This window comes from Eretmochelys imbricata, chromosome 9 (assembly GCF_965152235.1).
Source record: "Eretmochelys imbricata isolate rEreImb1 chromosome 9, rEreImb1.hap1, whole genome shotgun sequence".
NCBI classification, from domain to species: Eukaryota; Metazoa; Chordata; order Testudines; family Cheloniidae; genus Eretmochelys; species Eretmochelys imbricata.
In genome coordinates, this window is record NC_135580.1 from 44,476,619 (window position 1) to 44,500,829 (window position 24,211).

At 42.6% G+C, this 24,211-nt stretch overlaps 1 protein-coding gene across 1 annotated transcript in view; it reads right to left on the minus strand.

The window, feature by feature from the left end:
- Nucleotides 1-24,211, minus strand: part of ANKMY1 (ankyrin repeat and MYND domain containing 1) — a 53,236-nt gene that overhangs the window by 25,787 nt on the left and 3,238 nt on the right. The window contains exons 3-9 of the mRNA XM_077826357.1: nucleotides 16,280-16,426; nucleotides 13,183-13,649; nucleotides 11,944-12,160; nucleotides 10,010-10,174; nucleotides 8,677-9,053; nucleotides 6,985-7,156; nucleotides 4,872-5,012 (exon numbers count right to left, since the gene is read on the minus strand). Of these exons, the coding sequence (XP_077682483.1) occupies nucleotides 4,872-5,012; nucleotides 6,985-7,156; nucleotides 8,677-9,053; nucleotides 10,010-10,174; nucleotides 11,944-12,160; nucleotides 13,183-13,649; nucleotides 16,280-16,426 (1,686 nt within the window). The remainder of the gene's footprint in view (nucleotides 1-4,871; nucleotides 5,013-6,984; nucleotides 7,157-8,676; nucleotides 9,054-10,009; nucleotides 10,175-11,943; nucleotides 12,161-13,182; nucleotides 13,650-16,279; nucleotides 16,427-24,211) is intronic.

The following is a 24,211-nucleotide window of genomic DNA, read 5'->3' on the forward strand; positions in this document are numbered from 1 at the left end:
AATCAGTGGTCTCTGTCAGACATTTGGAGCACAGCTAAACTGAGATCTACGTCTGAAGTGAATAAATTCTCCCAGTGCTTTTGTAAACACTGCTTATGGAAGCTTAAGATTTTAATAGAAGGTTAACTGGCTCCTGACAGTATCCATGTTGCTTGCTGGAGGCTATAAAACTAGTGTGTGAAGTTCAGGATGACTGAAGGGGTCCAGCTGCAGCAGAGTGTTGGAAAAACTAGATGCTTCCAAGGTTTGTAGACTATCATCACTTTGAGCCAAGGGAACTGCAGTCTGGTTAGAATTACAAATGCTCCGTCTAGTCCTATTTCCCTCCAACCATTTTGACCTTTAGAGAAGATGGGGAAGCTTTACACGAGTACATCTGCCCACAGATAGAGGTATTTTCTGTGCTTATGGATTCCATTGACAAGAATAAAATAAATGGTACCTTCCTGCTTTCAAATCACAAAAAAAAAAATCTAGATATGTGTCAACCAAGCCACACAACCGTGCCCTAGGCATACGTTGCTCTAGTAGACAGGCCCCGCTTCCACAGGAGTGAAGAGATTTTTGTGGCCTTATGGTTTAGACCTATGCCCTACGCTCCTACTTGCCGGTGTGCATATATCACCACTGCCCATTTGACCTCTCTAAGTGGGATATGAAGATGCTGCTGGGAAATGTTTGAAGAAGGACTTCAGTGACAAAGCCATCAGCTTTGGAGGCACTGTCAGTCTTCAGTTTTTGTCCTCTAGTCAGGAAGAAGAATGGATGGATTTAGGGGTACTGCATTGCACTGGGTTTGTATGTGCTCAATGCTGCTATGAGTAAATACTGCAGACGCTTGAAGGCAAGCAGCTGAGCAGAAGGATTAAATCTGTAATTTTAGAAGTGAGAATAATAGGAGTGTTACCAGTTGAGGTATCTTAAAAAATCAGCTCAGAGATGAATAAATGCAGAGATGATACACGGCGTTTTTTGTATTTTTGGTTAATTAGGAATCAGGTTAGCACAGGTTAGCACTGGACTATGTAGAAAGGAGTTTCCTTTAAGTAAGTTTTCAGCAGCAAGTCATCCAGGTAACACTGGTATGAATGTACTCTTTCTTCATCTGGCCTATCAAGATCGTATCAGCTTGGAGAACATTATAGGATGATATTCCAAATCACATAGACATGAAAGGACAACAGCCCTCTGTGGAGAAAGAGGTGGTTAGGGACTATTTAGAAAAGCTGGACGTGCACAAGTCCATGGGGCCGGACGCGTTGCATCCGAGAGTGCTAAAGGAATTGGCGGCTGTGATTGCAGAGCCATTGGCCATTATCTTTGAAAACTTGTGGCGAACGGGGGAAGTCCCAGATGACTGGAAAAAGGCTAATGTAGTGCCAATCTTTAAAAAAGGGAAGAAGGAGGATCCTGGGAACTACAGGCCAGTCAGCCTCACCTCAGTCCCCAGAAAAATCATGGAGCAGGTCCTCAAGGAATCAATCCTGAAGCACTTACATGAGAGGAAAGTGAACAGGAACAGTCAGCATGGATTCACCAAGGGAAGGTCATGCCTGACTAATATAATCGCCTTCTATGATGAGATTACTGGTTCTGTGGATGAAGGGAAAGCAGTGGATGTATTGTTTCTTGACTTCAGCAAAGCTTTTGACACGGTCTCCCACAGTATTCTTGTCAGCAAGTTAAAGAAGTATGGGCTGGATGAATGCACTATAAGGTGGATTGAAAGTTGGCTAGATTGTTGGGCTCAACGGGTAGTGATCAATGGCTCCATGTCTAGTTGGCAGCCGGTGTCAAGTGGAGTGCCCCAGGGGTCGGTCCTGGGGCCGGTTTTGTTCAATATCTTCATAAATGATCTGGAGGATGGTGTGGATTGCACTCTCAGCAAATTTGCAGATGATACTAAACTAGGAGGAGTGGTAGATACTGGAGGGCAGGGATAGGATACAGAGGGACCTACACAAATTGGAGGATTGGGCCAAAAGAAATTTGATGAGGTTCAATAAGGATAAGTGCAGGGTCCTGCACTTAGGACGGAAGAACCCAATGCACCGCTACAGACTAGGGACCGAATGGCTAGGCAGCAGTTCTGCGGAAAAGGACCTAGGGGTGACAGTGGACGAGAAGCTGGATATGAGTCAGCAGTGTGCCCTTGTTGCCAAGAAGGCCAATCGCATTTTGGGATGTATAAGTAGGGGCATAGCGAGCAGATCGAGGGATGTGATCGTCCCCCTCTATTCGACATTGGTGAGGCCTCATCTGGAGTACTGTGTCCAGTTTTGGGCCCCACACTACAAGAAGGATGTGGATAAATTGGAGAGCGTCCAGCGAAGGGAACAAAAATGATTAGGGGTCTGGAACACATGAGTTATGAGGAGAGGCTGAGGGAACTGGGATTGTTTAGTCTGCAGAAGAGGAGAATGAGGGGGGATTTGATAGCTGCTTTCAACTACCTGAGAGGTGGTTCCAGAGGGGATGGTTCTAGACTATTCTCAGTGGTAGAAGAGAACAGGACAAGGAGTAATGGTCTCAAGTTGCAGTGGGGGAGGTTTAGGTTGGATATTAGAAAAAACTTTTTCACTAGGAGGGTGGTGAAACACTGGAATGCGTTACCTAGGGAGGTGGTAGAATCTCCTTCCTTAGAAGTTTTTAAGGTCAGGCTTGACAAAGCCCTGGCTGGGATGATTTAATTGGGGATTGGTCCTGCTTTGAGCAGGGGGTTGGACTAGATGACCTCCTGAGGTCCCTTCCAACCCTGATATTCTATGATTCTATTCTATGATTCCTCTTAACTGGACAGGAAAATGGTGGCAACCACATCTCATGGGGAAGGATAAAATTCCTGAGATCTACTAAGAACAATGTGCAATATTTTCTCTTTCAAATCTCCATTCCGTTACAGATATAGACTGAACAAGGATAAAATCTGCCCGTATTCTACGGACTGCCAGCAACCCAAGATGACACATGGATCAGGTTCCAGAGATGACACCGGGATTATGGCTCCTGTGATTCAAGAAATTTATTTCTTTGTTTTTACTAATAACTTCAGTAGCCAAGAGGCTAGAAGGAAAAGAAGCAAATTCTCTAAGGTGCTCCTTTTTGTCCTATAGTTAGAATGCTCCTGTCTAGACGGATTTTCCAGAGGAGAAGGGGAAATGTTCAGGTCTCTCTTTGTGCTTACGGATTTCTAAACCAACAAAAATACACTGTGTTGAGCTCTGTCCTGCAGAGTTAAAAAAATACTTCCCAACTCCAAAAGAACAAAATGGCCAGATTGACTAACAGCCCTGGCAAGCTGGTGGTATGAACTCACAGGCCAGTATCTGCTGTATTGCTCTGTGGAGAACTACAGGTAGGCCCATTAAGGTACCAGGGGAAATATGGTCACTGCAAAGCACACAAAGAGGAACCAGAGAGGGGAGAATTCAGGCTTGCTTTGCCTGCAGCTCCCAGCTATTGGCTGGTTTCTTGGCACACAAAGGATGGCTGTAGGTGAAAGGCCAGTGGTTCTCAGCTGGGGTACATACACCCCTGCGGGTATGCAGAGGTCTTCCAGGGGCTACATTAAATCATCTAGACATTTGCCTACTTTTACAACAGGCTACATAAAAAGCACAGGCAAAGTCAGTACAAACTAAAATTTCATGCAAACAATGACTTGTTTATACTGCTCTATATACTGAAATGTAAGTACAATGTTTATATTCTAATTGATTTATAATTATATGGTAAAAATGGGAAAGTCAGCAATTTTTCAGTAATACTGTGGCTGAGACACTTTGTATTTTTATGTCCAATTTTGTAAGCAAGTAGTTTTTAAGTGAGGTGAAACTTGGAGGTGTGCAAGAAAAATCAGACTCCTGAAAGGGGTACAGTAGTCTGGAAAGGTTAAGAGCCACTGGGATGGGCCACTCTTCTGCATTGCTGAGAGAAGCCAGTAGAAGATGTGCTGAAATAATGGTCTGGGCTAGGCCACTGGGACACAAATTGGGAAGGAGTCAAAGGGAATGGATATTCAGCGCATAGGGAGCTCAGGATGACCTAACAGGAAGGTCAATGGATTCCCAATTACTGGAACTTAAATTTATTTTACATTGTCAACAATTTGAGAAAGGAACCCCCCACATACACTAAGCACTCTGCTGCAGACAGCTGTACATCTGAGGCTTTGTTTGCACTAGAAAAGTTTTGCCAGTAAACCTTCCTAGTGCTCATACCAGCAAAAGAGTGCTTCTGCTAGCCTAGAGCATAACGTTTCCCTGAATGAAATAAGCTGAGCCATCAAAAGCCCTTTTTTGCCGATATTAACAAATCCACACTAGGGCTTCCACCTGTATAAAAATTTTGTTCAAAAACAAAATCACACCCCTAAGCACTGATATACTGGCAAAAGCGTCTAGTGTAGATCTGGCCTAATGCTACTCTGGATTCAGAGCGCAGTGCTGCAGGGTTCCAGCAGGAGGAGTCTGGATTCAAGAGGAAGGAAGAAACAATTAAGCAGCCTCCATAGTGCTGGAACAAGCAGATTCAGCCCACAAAAATGTTTCTTTCTGAGGAAGAGTGATTTAGGCTCAATACTACAGTTGTCCGTCACCTACATCTATTCAGTTGTATGTAGCAGACCTTTAGCCTGTGCCTAACATGCATCAGGATTCCACAAAAGTGCCTGGTACCTCAAATCATAAATAAGTGTTATTGTAACCCTCTATGTATGTCAGTGATATGCCAGGTTTTTTCAGAGGAAGTGCAATTATTCCAACAGTGCGCAGAGGTTTTAATCTAATGGGCAGGCAACCAATTCCCTGCTTGGGTGTCCCACAGGCCACACCTAAACAGTTGGAAGAGGATGGAGTAATGATGCAGCATACCCAGTCTGGTGCATATACATCATCTTCGTCTCCTGCCCTTGCATCGGGATCTGTAGCTGAATGAAGGATTAATTCCGTTATCTTGACCCCTTCTTCACCAGGAATGGCCACAGCAATATGAAGAGGCATTAAACCTCCCAGCTGAAAAATAAATGTGGCATTAAGACTCTTTTGTCTATCACAAATAACTTCTAAAAACTAAGGTACTGGATATTTTTCCAATAATCAATCCTCAGGCCCCATCTACGTTAGCCTAGAAGTAGAGTCAAAGAATTGTGTTTATGGTTACTTTAAATTATGTTTGGCTTACTACTCCCCAACGTCCATTTCACCCCTAACCCACTGCGATCATGAATATTCCCGCAGGGACTGCCCAGCCAAAACAGAATATGATAAAGCATTAAAACCACTCTTACATCACCAGTTTGCACCCATATAAGATACAAAAAGGAAGAGAGCCTATTTCTGTGCCCTGACTCATAAGCCAGTACACACTGATGGGTCACATGCATTATCTTGTGAAACACTGTTTGGAAGTCTGCTGAGCAATCCCAGCGTGGTGTCAGGTTCCATAAACACAGGAACGTCAACACCTGCTGGTGCTACTCCCATTGGGGCTCTACTCTGATTCATTTACGTTCTCTTGGACTGAGTCTACATTGGACTTCCAGAAAGCAATGGAGAAAGCCAGGAGAGCCTTCTGTCTGACACCTGTGAGTAAATCTCACAGCACAACCAGACAAGACAGGCACAGCTGCTGAATCCTGAGACAGTCTGCTGGGCTTCTGCTTCTCCAGACCCTCAGGGCACAAAAGGGAGAGAGAAAGGACAGCTTTCACTGGTACCAGGGCAGAGAGGTACCCAAAGGCCCCAGCAGGAGCTACAGGGCAGGCTTCAAAGTGGAAATAATGATACTGACCTCCTATGTAAAGTGCTTTGAAACCTACTGAAGAAAAGCACTACATAAAAGAGTTAGCTATTATTACACTATTATCCACAGACTCCAAACAAAATAAGATGAAGCTTTAAAACTGAAGTACTGACAGCTAATGCACTCGGAGGCAAAACAGGACACTCTGTAGTGAAGTATATATTTGAGGTGAGATGAGATGATGATGTCCAGGTAGAGCCTGTCAAGCTAAAAAGCCAGGGGAACTTCTTCACTGACTAGTCAGAAAGCAATAGCAAGATGGAATATAAAGGGGGCAGCCACATTTCAGTGCAGGAGCTAGTGTAAGATGCCTTCTGCTGAAACAGTTGGTATGTAACTTTGAGCCTGGGGAGTTCCCACCTGGGCCATATGCAGGCACACTCACCAAGTGCAGAGATCTAGCACAAACTGTATTTTTAGAGAACAGACTATGAATGCACAGCATGCTGACCATTCGAGAGTCATTTCCCAAGTAAAGAGAAATGCTAACACTAAAAGCAGAATAAATATTGGGAAATAAAATTGACTTTTGAAATACTCTCAGCTTTAGTACCACAAGAACCTAAGAACATAAGAATGGATATACTGGGTCAGACCAAAGATCCATCCAGCCCAGCATCCTGTCTACCGACAGTGGCCAATCCCAGGTTCACTCCCTCTAGGGCACCTAACAGGTAATGATCAAGTGATCTCTCTCCTGCCATCCATCTCTACCCTCTGACAAACAGAGGCTAGGGACACCATTCCTTATCCATCCTGGCTAATAGCCATTAATGGACTTAGCCTCCTTGAATTTATCCAGTTCTCTTTTAAACCCTGTTAAGTCCTAGCCTTCACAACCTCCTCAGGCAAGAAGTTCCACAGGTTGACTGTGCGTCGAGTGAAGAACTTCCTTTTATTTGTGTTAAATCTGCTGCCCATTTACAATGGGTAAGCATTATGTCAGCAGGGAAACACACACATACAACTAGACCTTCACTAGAGTAAGGACATTTTTTTTTAAAAGTGAAATGATTTTAATAGGATAGTTGCTTTGAATTACTCCTTTGGAATTGCAAAGCTGAAATCAGGCAGTCGAACTGTCATTAGAATTATGACACTTTACAAGTGGGCATTAAAGTTGTATCGCTGATCACTCTAAAATATTACATTTGGTTGTTATTAGTAATTATTATCCATTACCCTGGATGGAAGTTGTATGTCAGTCTTTGCTCCTGCTGCTAATAGTAGTTTCACTGCTCCTACATCTGCAGCTTTAACAGCAAAGAATAGGACATGCAGAGGGATCCTGCAAACATTGGGGTCTGCACCTCTGCGTAGAAGTAGTTTGACCATGGTCCATCTCTTTCGGTGTCTAAAGTCAACATAGCAAATAACAGAATAAGCTGTCAATAACTCATCAAAAAAACACTAAAATATTTTTAAACGCTGGATCTTAAGCTGACCCAGGCTCAGGGGCTGTTTAATTGCAGTGTAGGCGTTCGGGCTTGGGCTGGTGCCTGGGTTCTAGGATGCTGAGAGGCAGGTTTGCAAACTGGTACTTGGGCCCAGGGAGAGAATGTCTGCTGTACCACCCCTCGTGAGACTAATGTGCACCACACAGCAATGCTATGCCATGCAGAGGGTGTGGTGGTAACATGGCCTATCTTATACCAGCCCCTCTCAGCACTTTGAATCCCAAGGGACACTAGCAAGAGCAGACCCCATACTCAGGAAACCCCAGAGATTACAAATGTAGAAGATCCCGGCATGGGAATGGACAAGTGAGGTAAGGGAAGGTTACTTGCATCTTCCACACCTTGCACATGTGAGCCATAATCTGGCCTATAAGTGTTTGTCCTAAAAAACTGCAGGACTAATGTTTCCCAAACAGCAGATCCCAACCCACCAGTGGGTTGCAAGAAGGGTCTAGATGGGTTGCAGGCCTGGTACAGAGAGGAGGCCCTGGGATGGGTGAGTGGGGAGGGTCTGAAGACCAAGCCCGGCCCACACTCACCCCGCAGAAGCAGCTCCTTTCCATCAGGGCTTGGCGCAGCGCCTCACTCTGGGTGTTGTGACCTGGCACCCAGGGTCACAGAGCCACTCACTCAAATTTGGTCCAGCCACCCCTCAGCCCATCATGACAGAGAGGCAGCTGGGCCAAACTTGAGTTGTGCTGCAACCCCAACTTCTTGTTCTCCAACCAAGTGCCTTCCAGGGCCTCCTGTTTGCATGGGGCCAGGAAGAGAACTGCAGCGTCAGGATGAAGGGTGCTCCTGGAGGTGGTCAATGCCACCTCGCAGGGCAAAGAGAGGAGGTAGTGCAGGAGAAGGATGTTGGCCTGTGATTTGGGGGGCTGTCGCCCCTCCACATTAATCTGGGCCCTACGCACGTACGCAGTTTGTCTGTGTGTTCATCTGGCCCTGGCAGCATATCCAGATTTTTTTTTTTTTTTTTTTTAAAGAGGTGCCAGGCTGTAACAGCAATACTCAGTAGAGCACAGACTAGTTTTGCATAATACAGAAATGTTTTTATGAAGATAATATAGAATTACTATTACTATTGCACAGTACAGGATTTTTAAAATAGTTTCTTTTTACACACACACACACATTATATAATGCTGAGTCATAAAAAAAAAAGACAAAATGGTGGGTCATCTTATTAAAATGGTTTTAAGGAGTGAAATTCAGGCCTTCTCCCTGTCAGGTAAGGACCCATGGAATGCCCCTTGATCAGGCATGCCTGGTTGATCTATCCCAAGCAAATGCAGGGTCGTTCTTCCCCACAAACATGTAAAACTACTCGTTACTTTCTCTGTGCAATAGGGTTCAGTGGAGCTTGTCTAACCCTTTCCAGAACACAGAGCCAGTAGTTTTCCTTAGTAGCACTTACTCAGATATTGATAACGCCATTTTTCTCATGGTGCCGTCAGCCCCAACATGTCCATTGACATAGGCATAGGAGGGTACTCTCAGCAAACTCTGGCTGAAGGCATCTGCACTCTGCTGCAAAGCTTTTAGAGAAACCTTGATTCCGTAGTTGAAAACAGTACAGTTCGACTCAAAATTGGATTCAGTGCTAGAGCCAGTCCTCTTTTCTAAACTTGCAAGGTCCGTTTCATCCAATGTGTTTCTATCATCAGAAACAGACTCTGCCTTTTCCCCAGGCATAGGAGGTACCACAACTGACTGACGAACAGGGCCAGTTAAGCATTTCTGTTTTGCTGGTGCCAATGGAAGTGGTGCAGATCCATCTTCCAACTGCTCATCCTTATTTAAAGATTTTTAAAAATTAAAATGACAAAAATGAAGAAAATATGGAAAATCCTTTCTTCAACAATGAGAATCATCATATCAACATCAGTTCTGGACATCATCAATATGCATGTATACAATAGTACTGGAATTTGGTATATTACAGCTGAGTTAAGGTAGAACATCATTTTACTCAGTCTTAATCCACCATTCACAGGAAACATTTTGAATAGTGTGTGTGTTTGGTTTTTTAACCTCCACTGTCAATAAAACCCTCTTAGGAGCTTTCAAATCTCAACCGGTACTCCCTCACTTTATAAACGCTCCAAAACAGACAGGGACATTTCTTGATTTTCAATTTGCACATCAGCACACAAACTAATAAAGACCTGAACCTAAAGCTAGAATCTGAAAGAGTTACCTTGAAGTTTTCAGGTTTGTGCTGAGCTCTGAGGGAGGGATAGAGTAGTGTACATTTTTTTCTGTCTCCCTTTCTTGCAGCAGCCGAGAGAATTTTGAAGTTAATGGGAATCAGGTGCTTAATCTGTCTAGACACTTTTGTAATTATTATTATTTGTATTACCATACTGTCTAGGACTCCCACTTATGGGCCACAACCCTTGTAGTAGGTGTTGTACAAAACACAGAATAAAAGACTGTCCCTGCCCCACTGAGCTTACAAATCTAAGTCCCACTACGCACCTATCTATCTGTATCTTAAGGCACTTAAATACCTTGGAAAATTTGGCCCAAAGTCTCTGGTACTAATGTGACACATTGACTGCAGAGTAGCCCTGCTACTATTCTGGAGCCTGATGCTTTGCAGTGCGAGCTACCAATGGAAGTCAAGGGCACTCAGCAATTTGCAGGGTCAAGGGAGGTAAGCTGTTTGACTTTTTCCTACTGCTGGAACACCATTTGAGGACACGGTGAATTCTGATTTCACAGTTATAGATTAATAATATACTGACCTTGTCTTTTTTAAAGTTCCTCTCAGCAACATTAGCCTTAAATGATTCTATTGGGTAATAAAGAATAATGCACATGGATAGCACTGATAATCCTTCATCGCTGCATTTATTCACATCAGCTCCATTATCAAGAAGAAGATTAACGATGTCGTCATGGTAATTCAGCTGTGGAGTAAAACATTTGGATGATTGTTTTACAAGTACATGTGTATATAATTGTATATAATACAATTTCAGTCTTCCATGTGAGATTACCTGAAATCACAATTGGGTTTAAAGTTAAAACAAAAAGACCCTCACTAAAGACAGACCCAAAACACTATTATTGGTTTCAGTAGCTTTGCGATTTCACTCTCTCTTCTTTTTATTCCAGTGCTGAATTTGGCCCATAAATTAACAGTGATCTCAAAATGTTTCTACTGCTTCAAGTATGTCTTAAAGTTAATGGGGAAGGCTGGCAGAACCAATAAAAAACCTTTCAAAAAAGTTAAAACTATTTTAGGTACGCCCAATGTAAGGCAGGTGTATAATTGCATTTCTTCCGGTGTATGGCTTTTAATGGCACAAACCAAGAATTAGACGTTGGGTAAGTGATGTAACCACTATCACAGCAGCAGCATCCAGAAATGTCAAGTGCATCCATTTACCATTAAGATGATAAAGAGGGCAATCCATGACTAGATGGCATGTTGAGTTACACAAGGGAGCTAAAGAAGCCCCAACAGTAAAGATATAAGTGAAACCACCCCGATCACAATGTATTCTGTTGTAACAAAGAAGGATCTTTCAGTTCATATGGTTGTTCTGAGGGGCATTCCAGAGCTGATTCAGAGAAACTACCTGCCAAGAAATGCACCACTGATCCAAAATATAGTCCTGCACTGCCTGTTGCTGCTGGTCCTTAGAAACTTTGTGGCTGATGGACGGTCTGTAATTACACTGAAGTCAATGGAGTTTCACCCACTTACAACAACTACTAAATCTGACCTCTTAAACTGCAGTAGATAGTACTGGTAGGCATTTCAACTTTTCTTACCTTAGTGAGCTACCTGAGAAACGCACTTCATTTAAATAAAATATTTTTTCATGCTGACTTTTAAAAGGCCTAATGTTTTCAGAGAAGACATAACTGTTGTAAAGCACACTACAATGGAACTCAGGAATCAAATACAACAATACGCTGTATTAATATCACATTTTGGCAGTGAGGATTTCAAAATCAAAACTGTCAGGAAATTCAAAGTGATTGCTGCCAAAGCAACTGTAACTGCCACATTGCACACACTGTAAAGGGCAACAGTCTATGTACATTAGGTTACATTTTGTACTCAGATGTAGGCTCAATTTTGACTTTCTGTGTTATGGTGGACAAGTCACTTAATTAATTAATCAATTAATATGAAATTAATTTTCTTGTTCTGGGGACTTAAACAATTAATTTGATTTTTGCTAGTGATTGTTTTTTAAATAGATGTAAGGTGCCCAGAAGGCTAGGCTGGGAACTGATAAATGTTTAAATAAGGAGCCAAATGCTTCCCATAGATAAACTGAAGTCATGCATACATCATAACTCCTCCCCCGCCCAAAAAAAACAGATCCCTTCTGGGTTTGAATACAGCCTGGAACAAGAAAGTGGGGGAAGGGGGGGGAAGAGAAAGGCAGGAGCAGTTTCAGATCCAGGGATTTAAATCCAGCCCAGTGCAACACCCAAAGTGGAAGGATTTGGAATTTTAGGCTTGGAATCATCTTTAATATTACAGAGGGATACATTTTACAGATTTTTTTTAGCATATTGCTCAGCAAGCTGTCTTTCCTTAAAGATGTTTTTTATTGAGTCTCACACATTTACTGTATAACAGAGAGAGAAAGACAGATGCAGTAGCAACAAAAAAAATGGTCAGTCACAGAGGGAAGAGTCACATTTGGGGTCTTACAGCAGCAGCAGCAAGTGCAGTGTATCCATGCGTGTCAGCTACATCTGGATGAGCTAAGCTGTCCCTCAGAATCTCATAAATTCTATTGAAGTCTCCTGCTGCTGCCTTTTGAATCAGCTGCTCCGAAGCAAGCTCTTTGGGGCCCTTGGGTCCAAAGGTGTCTCGGCTTCCATTCAAAATGATGTTGATATCCCAACTGATCTCTGTTTGACAATGCCTCAAGCAGAGGAAAGAGAAAAACATTAAACAGCTGGAGAGTCCACATTTAACTTAAACAGCGATGCAGTAGACACCTGTTATATCATAGAGCTTTTTTTAAAAAAGCCACTGATAATAAAGATCATTGCTAGGTAACATGGGAGAAGAGGGATGGCAACCATTTTTAAAAACTATTTCAGACAGTTCAATTTTGCTCCCACCATGGACAGAGCATAAGGGTGTTAAAATGGCCCAAGAGCTGTGGTATGGGGGACATTAATCACATTCAGGGAAGGGGTTAAAAACATCCAGCCCCAAGAATCTGGATGTTTGCAAGTAAAAATTAAATACCAAGCTCTCCAAGGTTGAAAAAGGCCACACAGTGTGCTTAGAAGATTAAAGAAAGCATGCAAGGCACTCATCTGCATTATGGACCACATTTCCAAACAGTGCTGCCTCAGCTGAGGCTGCAAAATGTGCACATGCTGGCCCTGCTCCCGCAAACATACCTGTGCATGCAGACAGAGTATTTTCTTGTGTAAGAGAGTATTTGCATGTACAAGTACCTGTGCACATATATAGCGAATGCCAGCTGTTTGTGCACCAACAGCTGAAGACACTTTGGAGCATGTTTTTGCATAATCTAGCGAATAGGGCTCTGTTATTTTGCTGTACAACCCTGTAGCATAATGGAGTGCCCGATCTAGGTTGGGACTTCTAGGCATTCTATAATGCAAATTAAGAATAATAATGATGTTTTTGTAGGCACATACTAGGACCCAAGTTGATGATATATTTCAATGAAAAAAATTTCCTTTCAGTTCAGGAAGTGAGAGAGGAACATGCTGTTTGTTTCACAAAACCTCATTTGCAGTTTGTCAAATGAAATTCTAAACTTAGCCATGGACAGTAGAAATTTTTCTGTGAAGCATGACTTCTGTACCACAACTTGTGCTAAAGATGATCTTTGCAATTGTCTACAAAGAAAATCCCATACATATCCCAACAGACACAAATCACACCCAAAAAATCAGTAGCTACCTGTATTTATAGATGTGCTTCTGCATTCTAACCATTAAAGGGCTTGTGTTTTTAACAGGCCATGGTTCTTCATCATACAACTTTTTGTTGTTCTGAAAATATTGGGAATCAAACTCTTTACAGAAGGTGTGAGTCAGGGGAAGGTGATCTGTATCAGTTGAGTAGATGTACATTTTTTCAGGCAATGTGTAACTGTCATCTAAAAGGAGAAGTTTGTAGTTGTAGAAAAATGGGTCCTGTTCCTCATTCAAATCCCAAAATGGAATCTCCTCATCAGAAAGACACTCTCTCTGGGAATTAGCATCCAAATAGCTGTAGTGTTCTGGGTAATTCGAGAGACAAAAATGTCCAGGTATTTCAGTACACAGTTTAATTATGTGATTCCTGAGCCACAAGCCAACATCTTGACAGCCATCTGGATAGCTCTGAACTCCTGGTCCAAACCGGTCATCGGCCTTGTATAGTCCCTTAGGAGAGCAATAGTATTAGAGAAGACATATATGTCAGACATACTACACAACTTACAGCCTAGCTTCCATTTAAAAAGTGTAAAACCAAATTTCCTTGGTCTGACCTTACTGTTCCAGTGTCAATTGCCTAGCGACATTTAGAGCAATCTAAGAACCTGACAAGCTGCTCAACTGTTGTATTCACTGTGATTGGTCGCACTGGAACTGCACTAATAATGGTAATGCATGAAACCCATTGGCTGAAGTAAGGTAGGAGGAGTGGCTTCAATGAAGGCAATGAAGCTACAGGTTTTAATTAGGACCATTGAGATGCTTTTATTCACTGTTGAAGAATATTCATACAGCTCAAGCTTTGTTCTTACAAGCATTCGCAGAAAGTTAATTTCAGCCTTTTATAGCTTTGTTTAATCAAGAAACCAAGTTTGTTTCATGAGTAAGTGAAATTAGTTTGCAAAGGAAACAGTTTACAAAGGTTAGGTCATTCAGAAATACTGTCTGACCTGTCACAGAGCCCAGGTATCAAGCCCTCTCTACACACTACTTCCCACAAGCAGTTGTTAGCTCAAATACACTCATAAAAAACTATTCACTTTTGAATGAAACAAATTTGTCCATATTATGATCAGTTTGTGGACAACTTGAACAGAAGGGATCAGTTCTCTGACTATATGGTTTGCAATAAGAAATTCAACCACCTCTAATAGAGTCAACCAGGCTTGAACATTCTACTCAAGAACATTGTTGCTAAATGTTCCATTCTATGCATCTGATGAAGTGGGCTCTAGCCCATGAAAGCTTATGCTCTAATAAATTTGTTAGTCTCTAAGGTGCCACAAGTACTCCTGTTCTTATTGTTGCTAAAGTCATCTTCCTGGCTCATCACCTGGACCTGATCAACTCCCTCCGAGTCCCTCCACCAGCTCCCCCTTCACCTTCACATCAAACTCTCGCTTCTTAAGTCAGATCCGCAGCTGATGTTAAATGAGCATAGCTTCATTGACTTCAGTGGAGCTACACGGATTTAAAACAGTTTGGGACCTGGCCCCTTGTCTTTAACTGTACGGTCCTTCACAACATAGCCCTACACTTGCTAGCTTATTTACTAACCTATCGTGCCACTGATCCTAGCCTTCCCTCCACCAGCATTTCCAGTTTTTACTATTCACGAGTCAGCATCTGCTTTAAAACTCCATGTTTGCTTTCTCTCCCGCTGCCCCTTATGCCTTGGGGGAAAACTCCATGAATAAATCTGCAGGGACACTACCTCATCCTCCTTGTGACTCCCCTCCGCTGCGATGCCTCAAAACCCAGATTGCTGATCATGGCTAGACAGCTGACAAGCTGTGACTATCCCTCCTTCCCTTCTTTCATTCCTTTATGCCCTTCTTCCCCATCTCTATCCCCAACTTAAAAAGAAAACTACAATCCATGTAGCTAAGCAAGTTGGGCCAATTCTTTACTGGATTCAATTGCTGGTATGTTGTATCCCCCCCGCTACCCTTTGATATCTTTCCACCTTCATGGCAGGTTTTGTCACTCTTCTAGGTCTGTATAGTGCCCAGCACAACAGGAGCCCCAATCCCAACTAAGATGACCAGACATTTGTTAAGCCTAGTAGTGGAGATGAAAAATACTAGCTCACACACACACACAAGGATCACCCACTGTGTAAGACTGCCAGTCAATTTTCTATTTAATAAACTTCACCTGCCTCTTGTGTTTTTGGGACACCCTCTGTCCCTGCTTGGCTTCAACTCCTCTTTTGTTCCTTCTGTGCATCTTGCTGCACAGTTTTGTGTGCACACTGTTTCCTCTCTTCCTTCCCACTCCACCTCCTTCCGTCCTTTCCCCTTTCCTTCCCTACACTGGATTTAGTCCTCTGCCCCTTTACGTCTGTTGTGCGTCATCTTCCCCAATCCTCCCTCAAATATTTCTCTGCTCTTTAAACACATCCTCTCAATCACTCATTTGCCCATCTTGCCCCCGCCCCTTACCTCTCCACCAGCTCCTGGCCTCCCACTCCCACCCATGCAGACAACAGTGGCAGCCTGGCCCTCTGCTCCCCAGCTCACCCACATGGCCTGAAAAAGAAAACAGCAACACCTACTCTGCTCTCCTGCTCCCTCCACATAAAAACAATACAGACACCTCCCTCCCGCTCTCCCCTCAGGCCTTTGCTGCCTGGTCACTTCCTTCTTAAAGGAGCATAACACCAGGGCCACTCTGCTCCCACGTTTATCGCTACCTTCAGAGACAAGAACCTGCAGCTCCAGCTGTCCTGTTCCCTGCCCATCAACAGACACTCTCCAAAGTGATATCTGCTTCGGGCACATGGTTTTTGAAGCTCTGGCTCAATTGAGGCTCCTATTTTTGGTCATTTCTGTAAAAGGCATGAATTAGAGCAACTACTTTAGAAGCTTAAAGCTTCTTTTTTTTTTTTTTCTTGTTGGTATTTTATTACCAGAGTGCAAATTTTAGCCATTAATGATCTACACATACTTCAGAAACACATTCCAGCCTTCACACCCATGCTTCGTGAGAAAGCCACAGAGACCATGATGGCAGCACAAACTCATATTCTGTTAGTGCTATCAGTCATTAGAATACATTCAATTTCATCCTGTTACCTGATAGTTTCTGCCATCCTTGAATTCCATGGTCCCATATCCTTCTTTATGGCTAAGATAAAATGATCCGGTAAATTTGGAACTCTCGGGCCAAAAGTACATCCCTTTGCCATGGCGATGGTCCTTGTAAAACTGCCCCACATACCTCTATAATGCACCAGAAAAAGAGGAAAATGATACAGCTGAGGGAAGAGAAATAAGTGGCTTGTAATTGTTCCTCACTACAATGGAGCAATACTAGAGAAGACGCCCACACAAGATCTTGGTATATACAGAGTGTCAAGCCATTGTGCATCTTTGGAAAACTAGCCAAAATCGTGACCCCATTGAAGCCAGTGAAAAAACTCCCCTCAAGTTCAACTAGGCCAGGATTTCACCTACTATTTTTCCAGTGACATATGGTAGGGCCTGTAACTCCCAACACTTTAGAAGGAGATAAGTCCAAATGTTCACACATTCAAGTGCCCCAAGTCACAATGGGACACAGAGTAAGCCAGTAGCTATTTAAACGCTCAGCAGCTGACCCAGCTCTTTTGTGTGTACATATGAAATAGGGAGGTATTGAAGTTGCAGTACCAGGGAAATCCAGAGTATCCACAGAAACATATATTTGGCTCAAAATCAGGTGCCCATGCTATAAATGTATGCCCAGTTGCAGACCAGAGATGGGTCTGCCGGGAGCAGCTGTCTCCAACTTACTTACTCTAACCTGGAGAAGCCCTGTGTTGAAAGAGACATCACCCCAGGCCCTTCATCCTTCACTGATCTCTCCCTGGCAGGTCAGTCATCCATCCATCACCCTGTTCTCTCCTATCAGATTCCCAGGCCACTAACCCCTGGAAGAAGGAGCCTCTGTTCCCCCACAGCTATTCTTAGAAGGCCCCAGGTACACAGTTGACCCTGAATCCTATTATAAAGTCCAACAGTTCGTTCCCACTGGAGCTAGACTAAGCCAGAGGGACCTGCTGGCTCCCTCTAGTGTGCAATCCTGAGAAAACAGTCCCTGTACCTCCAGAGAGTCCAGTCTAACAAATAAAGGGTGAATTGGTGGGTAGGACTTTCACCATAACAGCTGTTAGTCAAGGTAATACATTTTTATACACGGATACATGAGAAGAGGAGGTAAAAATCCGGTTACTACTTTAACATTGAACCTACCTATTCTTCTAATATAACCACCATATTAAAAAAAACAAAAACAAAAACAAACAACCCCTAATTGAGCCTTCTCGTTTTTGTAGGGGGATAAACCTCAATATTGATGAAAAATGATTAATGAAACTCTAATATATAGAGCTTCCGCATCCCTAGCAGGTGTATATCTAACCTGTTTCTTAAAAACCTCCAGTGATGGAGATTCCACTACCTTCCTAGGTAATCTATTCCAATGCTTAACTATCCTTACAATTAGCAAGTTTTTTTCTCATGTCTAACCTAAATCTTCCTTGCTGCAACTTAAGCTGATTACTTCCTGTCCTGTCCTCAGTAGATAAGTAGAACAATTTATCACCCTCCTCTTAATAACAACCTTTTATATACCTGAAGACTATGTCCCCTACCGCCAGTCTTCTCTTCTCCAGGCGAAACAAACCCAATGTTTTCAATCTTCCCTCATGGGGCATGTTTTCTAGACTTTTCATCATTTTTGTTGCTCTCCTCTGGACTTTCTCCAGTTTATCAACTCTTTGCTGAAGCGTGGTGCCCAGAACTAGACACAATACTCCAGCTGAGGCCCTATCAATGCTGAGTAGAGCAGAAGAATTACTTCTCATGTCTTGCTTACAATACTCCTGCTAATACATCCCAGAAGAATGTTCGCCTTTTTGCGACAGTATTACACTGTTGAGTCATATTTAGCTTGTGATCCACTATAACCCTCAGATCCTTTTCAGCAATACTCCTTCCTAGGCAGTCACTTCCTATCTTGTATTTGTGCAATTGAGTATTCCTTCCTAAGTGTAGTACTTTGCATTTGTACTTATTGAATTTAATTCTATTTATTTCAGACAATTTCAAAAATTGTGAAAAATAACTCCTGAAAAATGAAATTAATAAACTTAAAAAACAGAAGCCCTATGACAGTTTTAGTTTATTACAAGCTCACCTTGACTGAATTTTAGAAGATACCTACATGTTCTTGGACAATAGGATAGATCACATTCTTATGTTTTGGGGTGTTTATTTTATTAAAGGAGTGTTTATTAAAGTATGTTCAAGCTAACTAATAAAACTAGGAAACCTCTGCAGGCACAAAAGGTGTCAAGGAGAATGAGATCTCCTGGGCTGTGAAAGCATATTTCACCAGACTCTTAAATGCAGCTTTAGCATTTCTGTTTTGCTTTAATATTGTATATTCTGTCTGAAGGACTACAAAAATGTTGGCTATTGTGATTTTTTGCCATGAATACAGTGTTTGGTAGGAGTTTTCGGTTGCAAACAGTGGGTGAAGATACTGCAGATTGTAATCTTGAGAGACATATGGTTTAAAGTTAAAAACCACCAGGAATGTCTTCTCAAAGACCAGGCACCTCCCCATTCTTAAAGAATGTCTTTTCCTAGGACCTAACAGAAAAAAGTGACACATAGCATGTAGTATATTAAGGCTACAAAACTATGTCAAAAGCCTCTTTATCACCCTTTGTCTCACCCTCCTCATTTCAAAGAGGAAAACCTAAGATTTCACACACACACCCCTATTTAAAGAACTCTAGAATATTCTTATTGAACCCATTCCTTTGATAAACATTCTAAAAGTCTTAATTCTTTTAATGATAAGGAAAACATATATAGTTGGGAATTGTTTTAAGAAGTTCTTGGTTACTCAACACAATGAAACGTAAAACCTTTGTTCAGTCTTTAAATACTTTACATGGTCTGTGTGTATAAAAATATCTTCTGTATTTTCCACAGTATGCATTCGATGAAATGAGCTGTAGCTCACGAAAGCTTATGCTCAAATAAATTGGTTAGTCTCTAAGGTGCCACAAGTACTCCTTTTCTTTAAATGGTATTAGTTTCTTTGGTGTAATCTGCAAATGTTTTCTATTTAAATCCAATTATCTAATGTTATAACTGAGGATTTAGCTCACCTTTAATCATAGCATCCCTTAAGGCGTAGTACAAAGACAATCATTAAGGGACAATTAAGAGAGATAGTCATTAAGATATGGCTTACCATATCTTGTTTCTCTTTTCTGAGTAATTTGGAGATAAAATTACCTGATGCTCAACACCTTAAAACATACCCATTCTCCCCTATATGATGTTTCTACAATTTCCGGTGCATCAAAGCACCAGATGGCTTGCTAATGTCCCACTGATATGTGGACTATGTTGTGACTATCCTCAGTAAAATTATTATAGTCCAGACAAAATGACTGGATAGTTTGGGGATTAGTAATAGAATCTGACATGGATCCTTTCACTTCTAGGTCACCAATTTGAGTCCTACCTTAATTGACAGAGACTAAAAATCATTACTCTCCATGAAACAAATCATTGATGCCTGTCCAGTAGGAGCTGAACAGAGGTATGCATCACCAAAGACACTGAGCCACCACTACAGGCATTAACTGACATTTGTTGGCACTCTCAGGAGAAAGACAAAGGACCAAATGGGCTCTTTGAGAAGGTCCTTGCAGGTCAAGGGTGAGGAACATTGGTGAATGATGTGAAAAAGCTCACAGTGCCAAAGTCTGAGCCACATCTGTTTACTAGAATGAGGTCCTTTTTCTAGGGCTGGTGACATAAAGCCAGTTAAATGAACTTCTAAAGAAATGCAGATGGAACGAGTTAAATATATTCCCATTTGGGTGTTGCAGGAACACAGGGGTGCACCTCAGATGCCCCCTCTCCCCAGGTAATGAGTCCCCAGTGGAGGTTTCTGATTACATTGTTCTGACGGAATCCCCTGCTGAACAAACTACAGGGCAACACTCATGATTGCCACAGATGAAACTATGTCCAAGGGGAGCTGATAGGAAGCACAGATAAAGCCCAATATTCAAGTACTAAACCTTTCAGGCCTGCAGAACCAATTGAACTATGTACAGAGCAGTAGGGTCCAAGTACAAAACTGCCTTTGACATTTCTGCAGGAAAAGGAGAAATGAGAAGCAGATTTGGGGGCAGAGGGCTTGCATTACCTCTGCTGGAGATAGTGAAAGTGATTCTGTTATGCAGCGGTGGTTAATCCTACAGAAGGCATTCAACTGTACAGAGAAAGGAACAGTGAAAAGAAGAGAGTTGAGAAAAAGACTAAGAGCTAGGGATGCGCCTGAAACACAGCCTAAGGAACAACAGAGAAACAAAGGTGAAATTCAGTGAAAATCAAGAGGTGAGACCCAGCCCAAGGACCCCAAAAAGAGCAGAGTACAGAATTGTCCATGCAAAGCTATGAGTGAAATACCCCAGGAGACAGCAAGAGAACAGCCCAAAGGAAAATGAGCACTTAAGACTGACAAAATGGAGTGACCCAGTGAAGCACAAGAAGTGTCCAAGAGCAGCCAGGGAAAAGAGCACTGAATGGCCAGAGGGAACGGAGCATCTGCAGGCTGATCTCAAGGAGGGGACCTAAAGAGAACATAAGAGAAAACAATTGTAACTCTTATTTCATTCTTTACTCTCCTTGATCCAGAGAAAGGGTTAATAGGTAGGTCAATGTTCCCAAATTCATTCATCTAAAAAGGGCCCAAGCCCTTTGGGAAGGCTTCACTTTGTACATTTAGGGCCAGCGGAAAGAAAAAAGGATGGCAGCCAGCGGAAAGAAAAAAGGATGGCAGCCAGCGGAAAGAAAAAAGGATGGCAGCCAGCGGAAAGAAAAAAGGATGGCAGCAACCAAGACTTGGATGGGGGGTCTCATATTAAACAACACCTTTGCTATGTGCTTGGAGGAAAGATGGTATTGAACTGTTCTTACTAATATTACATTTCTTTCCTTAAGGGAACATATTGCCACTGCAGTTTTTATAGCCCAATGTCTCAAAGGAAAAGAAATTTACCTTCGTATTGGTGCTTCAAAAGATCGCACAGATATGGTACAGAAAGGTACCAAAGCCTTCTAGTCACTCGGCACTGGCCACAGCCCAGGAGTGAAGTGTCATCAACCTAACAGATTTAATTTAATTCATATACAGCAAAACCTGAAAACACTGATTTATCGAATATTCTGATTTCCAAGACAACTAGTGCAACAAATCTCACAGATTCTTAGACAGATGACACCGAGGTGAGTGAGGTAATATCTTTTATTGGACCAAATTCTGTTGGTGAGAGAGACAAGCTTTCGAGTTTTACACAGAGCTCTTCTTCAGGTATGGGGATTTCTAATAATTTCTAAGTTAGTTTTCCTCAGGCAGGCAGCCATTTATGTAGGTTTGCCAGGCATCTATATTTCCACTGAAACACCCAGTCGAAAAGGGACCTTGGTGGCTCCGGTCAGCACTGGTGACCAGGCCACAAAGTCTGGTCGGCAGCGCAGCAGGGCTGAGGCAGGCTCCCTACCTGCCCTGGCTCCACGTAGCTCCGAGAAGTGGCCAGCATGTCCAGCTCCTAGATGCAGGAGCTGCCACTGGGAGCTGCAGGGGAGGCGCCTGTGGGTGCAGGCAGCGCACAGAGCCCCCTGGCCCATCCACCTTGGAGCTGGACTTGCTGGCTGCTTCCGGGAGCCACCTGAGGTAAGCGCTGCCCGGAGCCCATAGCCCTCTCCCCTCCCACACTCCGAACCCCTCAGCCCCAGCCCAGAGCCCCCTCCTACACCCCAAACCCCTCATCCCCGGCCCCACTCCAGAGCCCGCACCCCCAGCAGGAGCCCTCACCCCCTCCCACATCCCAACCCCCTGCCCCAGCCCAGTAAAAGTGAGCGAAGGTGGGGAAGAGCAAGCGGCAGAGGAAGGGGAACCTCGGAGAAGGGGTGGGGCCTCAGGGAAGGGCGGGGTAGGGGTTGGGGCAAGGGTGTTCGGTTTTGTGCAATTAGAAAATTGGCAACTCTACATATATGAGAAATTTCTCAAGAAATCTTTTTCACATCTAATTTAACAGGGTCAAAGTCCATCTTATAAGAAATAGCAAGTTATGACTAACTGCATAGAAACTCCAACAGCTCCATGATAATGTTCAGTATATTCACAGAAAAAAGGAAAGAGAAATGTTAATTTTTATGTTTTCACAAGGTATGAACACACCACCTTTATAATATAAGGCAGATAGACACATTCTCCACTAGGCTACATCCATGGGAAATTACAGTGATTAAATTAGCAAGAGAACAGCTCACCTGATCAATGAGTGCAATAGAAACATATTGAGAATTACTAACATTAATAAAAATGGAGCACAAGAGATAACGTTCAAACAAGGCGAGTTCCCCACTCCAATCCAGGATCTATCTGCTTGCAAAATTTCATTAAAATTAGACTTATTACTGTATATTAGTTTTTACTTCAATCAAAAGTAGTGGTTCTGCAAGGTGCTCAGCAGATCTCTGAATTGGAACTAAAATTAATTTTTTTGCTAAATGATTAAATGTAATTACACATCAAAAATGTAGTGATCTACTGGACAAAGGGAAGAGATATAAACAGAATACACTCTTAACTAGATTTGAAGTCACTAGCTTTGAAAGAGCCAATAAGCTACACAGTAGCCGGCAGCCATGGAAATTTTACGTATTATTATCAGGAAAAATATATTGAAAATTGCAAGAAAAAAATAAAGAAAATACGGGTTACAGTGTTCAGGCCGTTCTCTAGTTCACAGCAAGACCTACATGCTTGCACGTATTACTTGATTTATGGGACAGACTAGCCCTGCAGGTGGTTAGAAAAATGTATGTTTGCTCTTGCAGGGTTTTCTATGAGGCTTCCCCTTACAGGGAAATGACTAGTGGGCCTACAGAGTTACAGGGGCAAAGCCTCTCAGCCATGCAGGCTGTGGAGACACATGGAGAAAGGACTCCCTAGATCTACAGACCCAGGAGCCATCTCCATGGACAGCGGCCCCTCCTTTCCCTCCCCCAACTCACTGGGCCTTCCACTCTGCTACCAGCTGCAGGGACTTCTCCCATGTATCACTCTTTAGTAACATTAGGCGCTTAGTAAATATTCTCATTGTTATTTATAGCACTTTACAGTTTGAACACATGGACAAATGCTAATCATTTGTCACAGCATCCGCATGAGGTAAGCGAGTGTACAGTCATTTTTAAAGCATAAATAGACATCTTATGATTCATTCTCATAATACTTGTTTGCATAACAAGAATACTACTATACCTATTTACAGACAGTGAAACCAACACAGAGACAAACAGCCTGATCCTGTGCCCGTGCATACCCAAAACTACCAGCAAAGCTGTTGGGATATCTGGGTGTGCCGGGAGCATAGGATAGGGACCTAACTGATGTACTCAGAGCCGTGCAGCAAGCCAATGACAGAACTATGATTAGGACACAGAGTTCCTAGTTCCCAATCTCAGCCAACTAGAAAATACTGCTTTATTAGAGCAGTACTGACTATGCCCCAGGTCCTAGATCAGGGCCCCATTTTGCTAGGCACACAACAACAAAAAATGGTTCTTGTTTCTCCATCGCAATTTCTAATGTAAATATCTGAGGGCATTTTAATAAGTTTCACAAATTCAGCAGGTACCACTAAGTGAACCTGGCATCTTCCCACCACAATGCAATCATCTTCTAATATGATAAATCTATAGATACTCAGACTGAGGCCATGCTAAATCTTAGAAGTAACAGAACAAATTGATTTACCTGCAACTTTGAATCCTGTTTCATTTTTACTGTTATTATATTACTAACCAGCAGGTGGAGAGACAGAACCATTCTAAGAAGTAACAGTGTGACATTGAGAGTTCTCGACTGTTATAATGTCCCACCAATAAAAATATAAATATGAAAATATAAAGCACCTGTTTCAC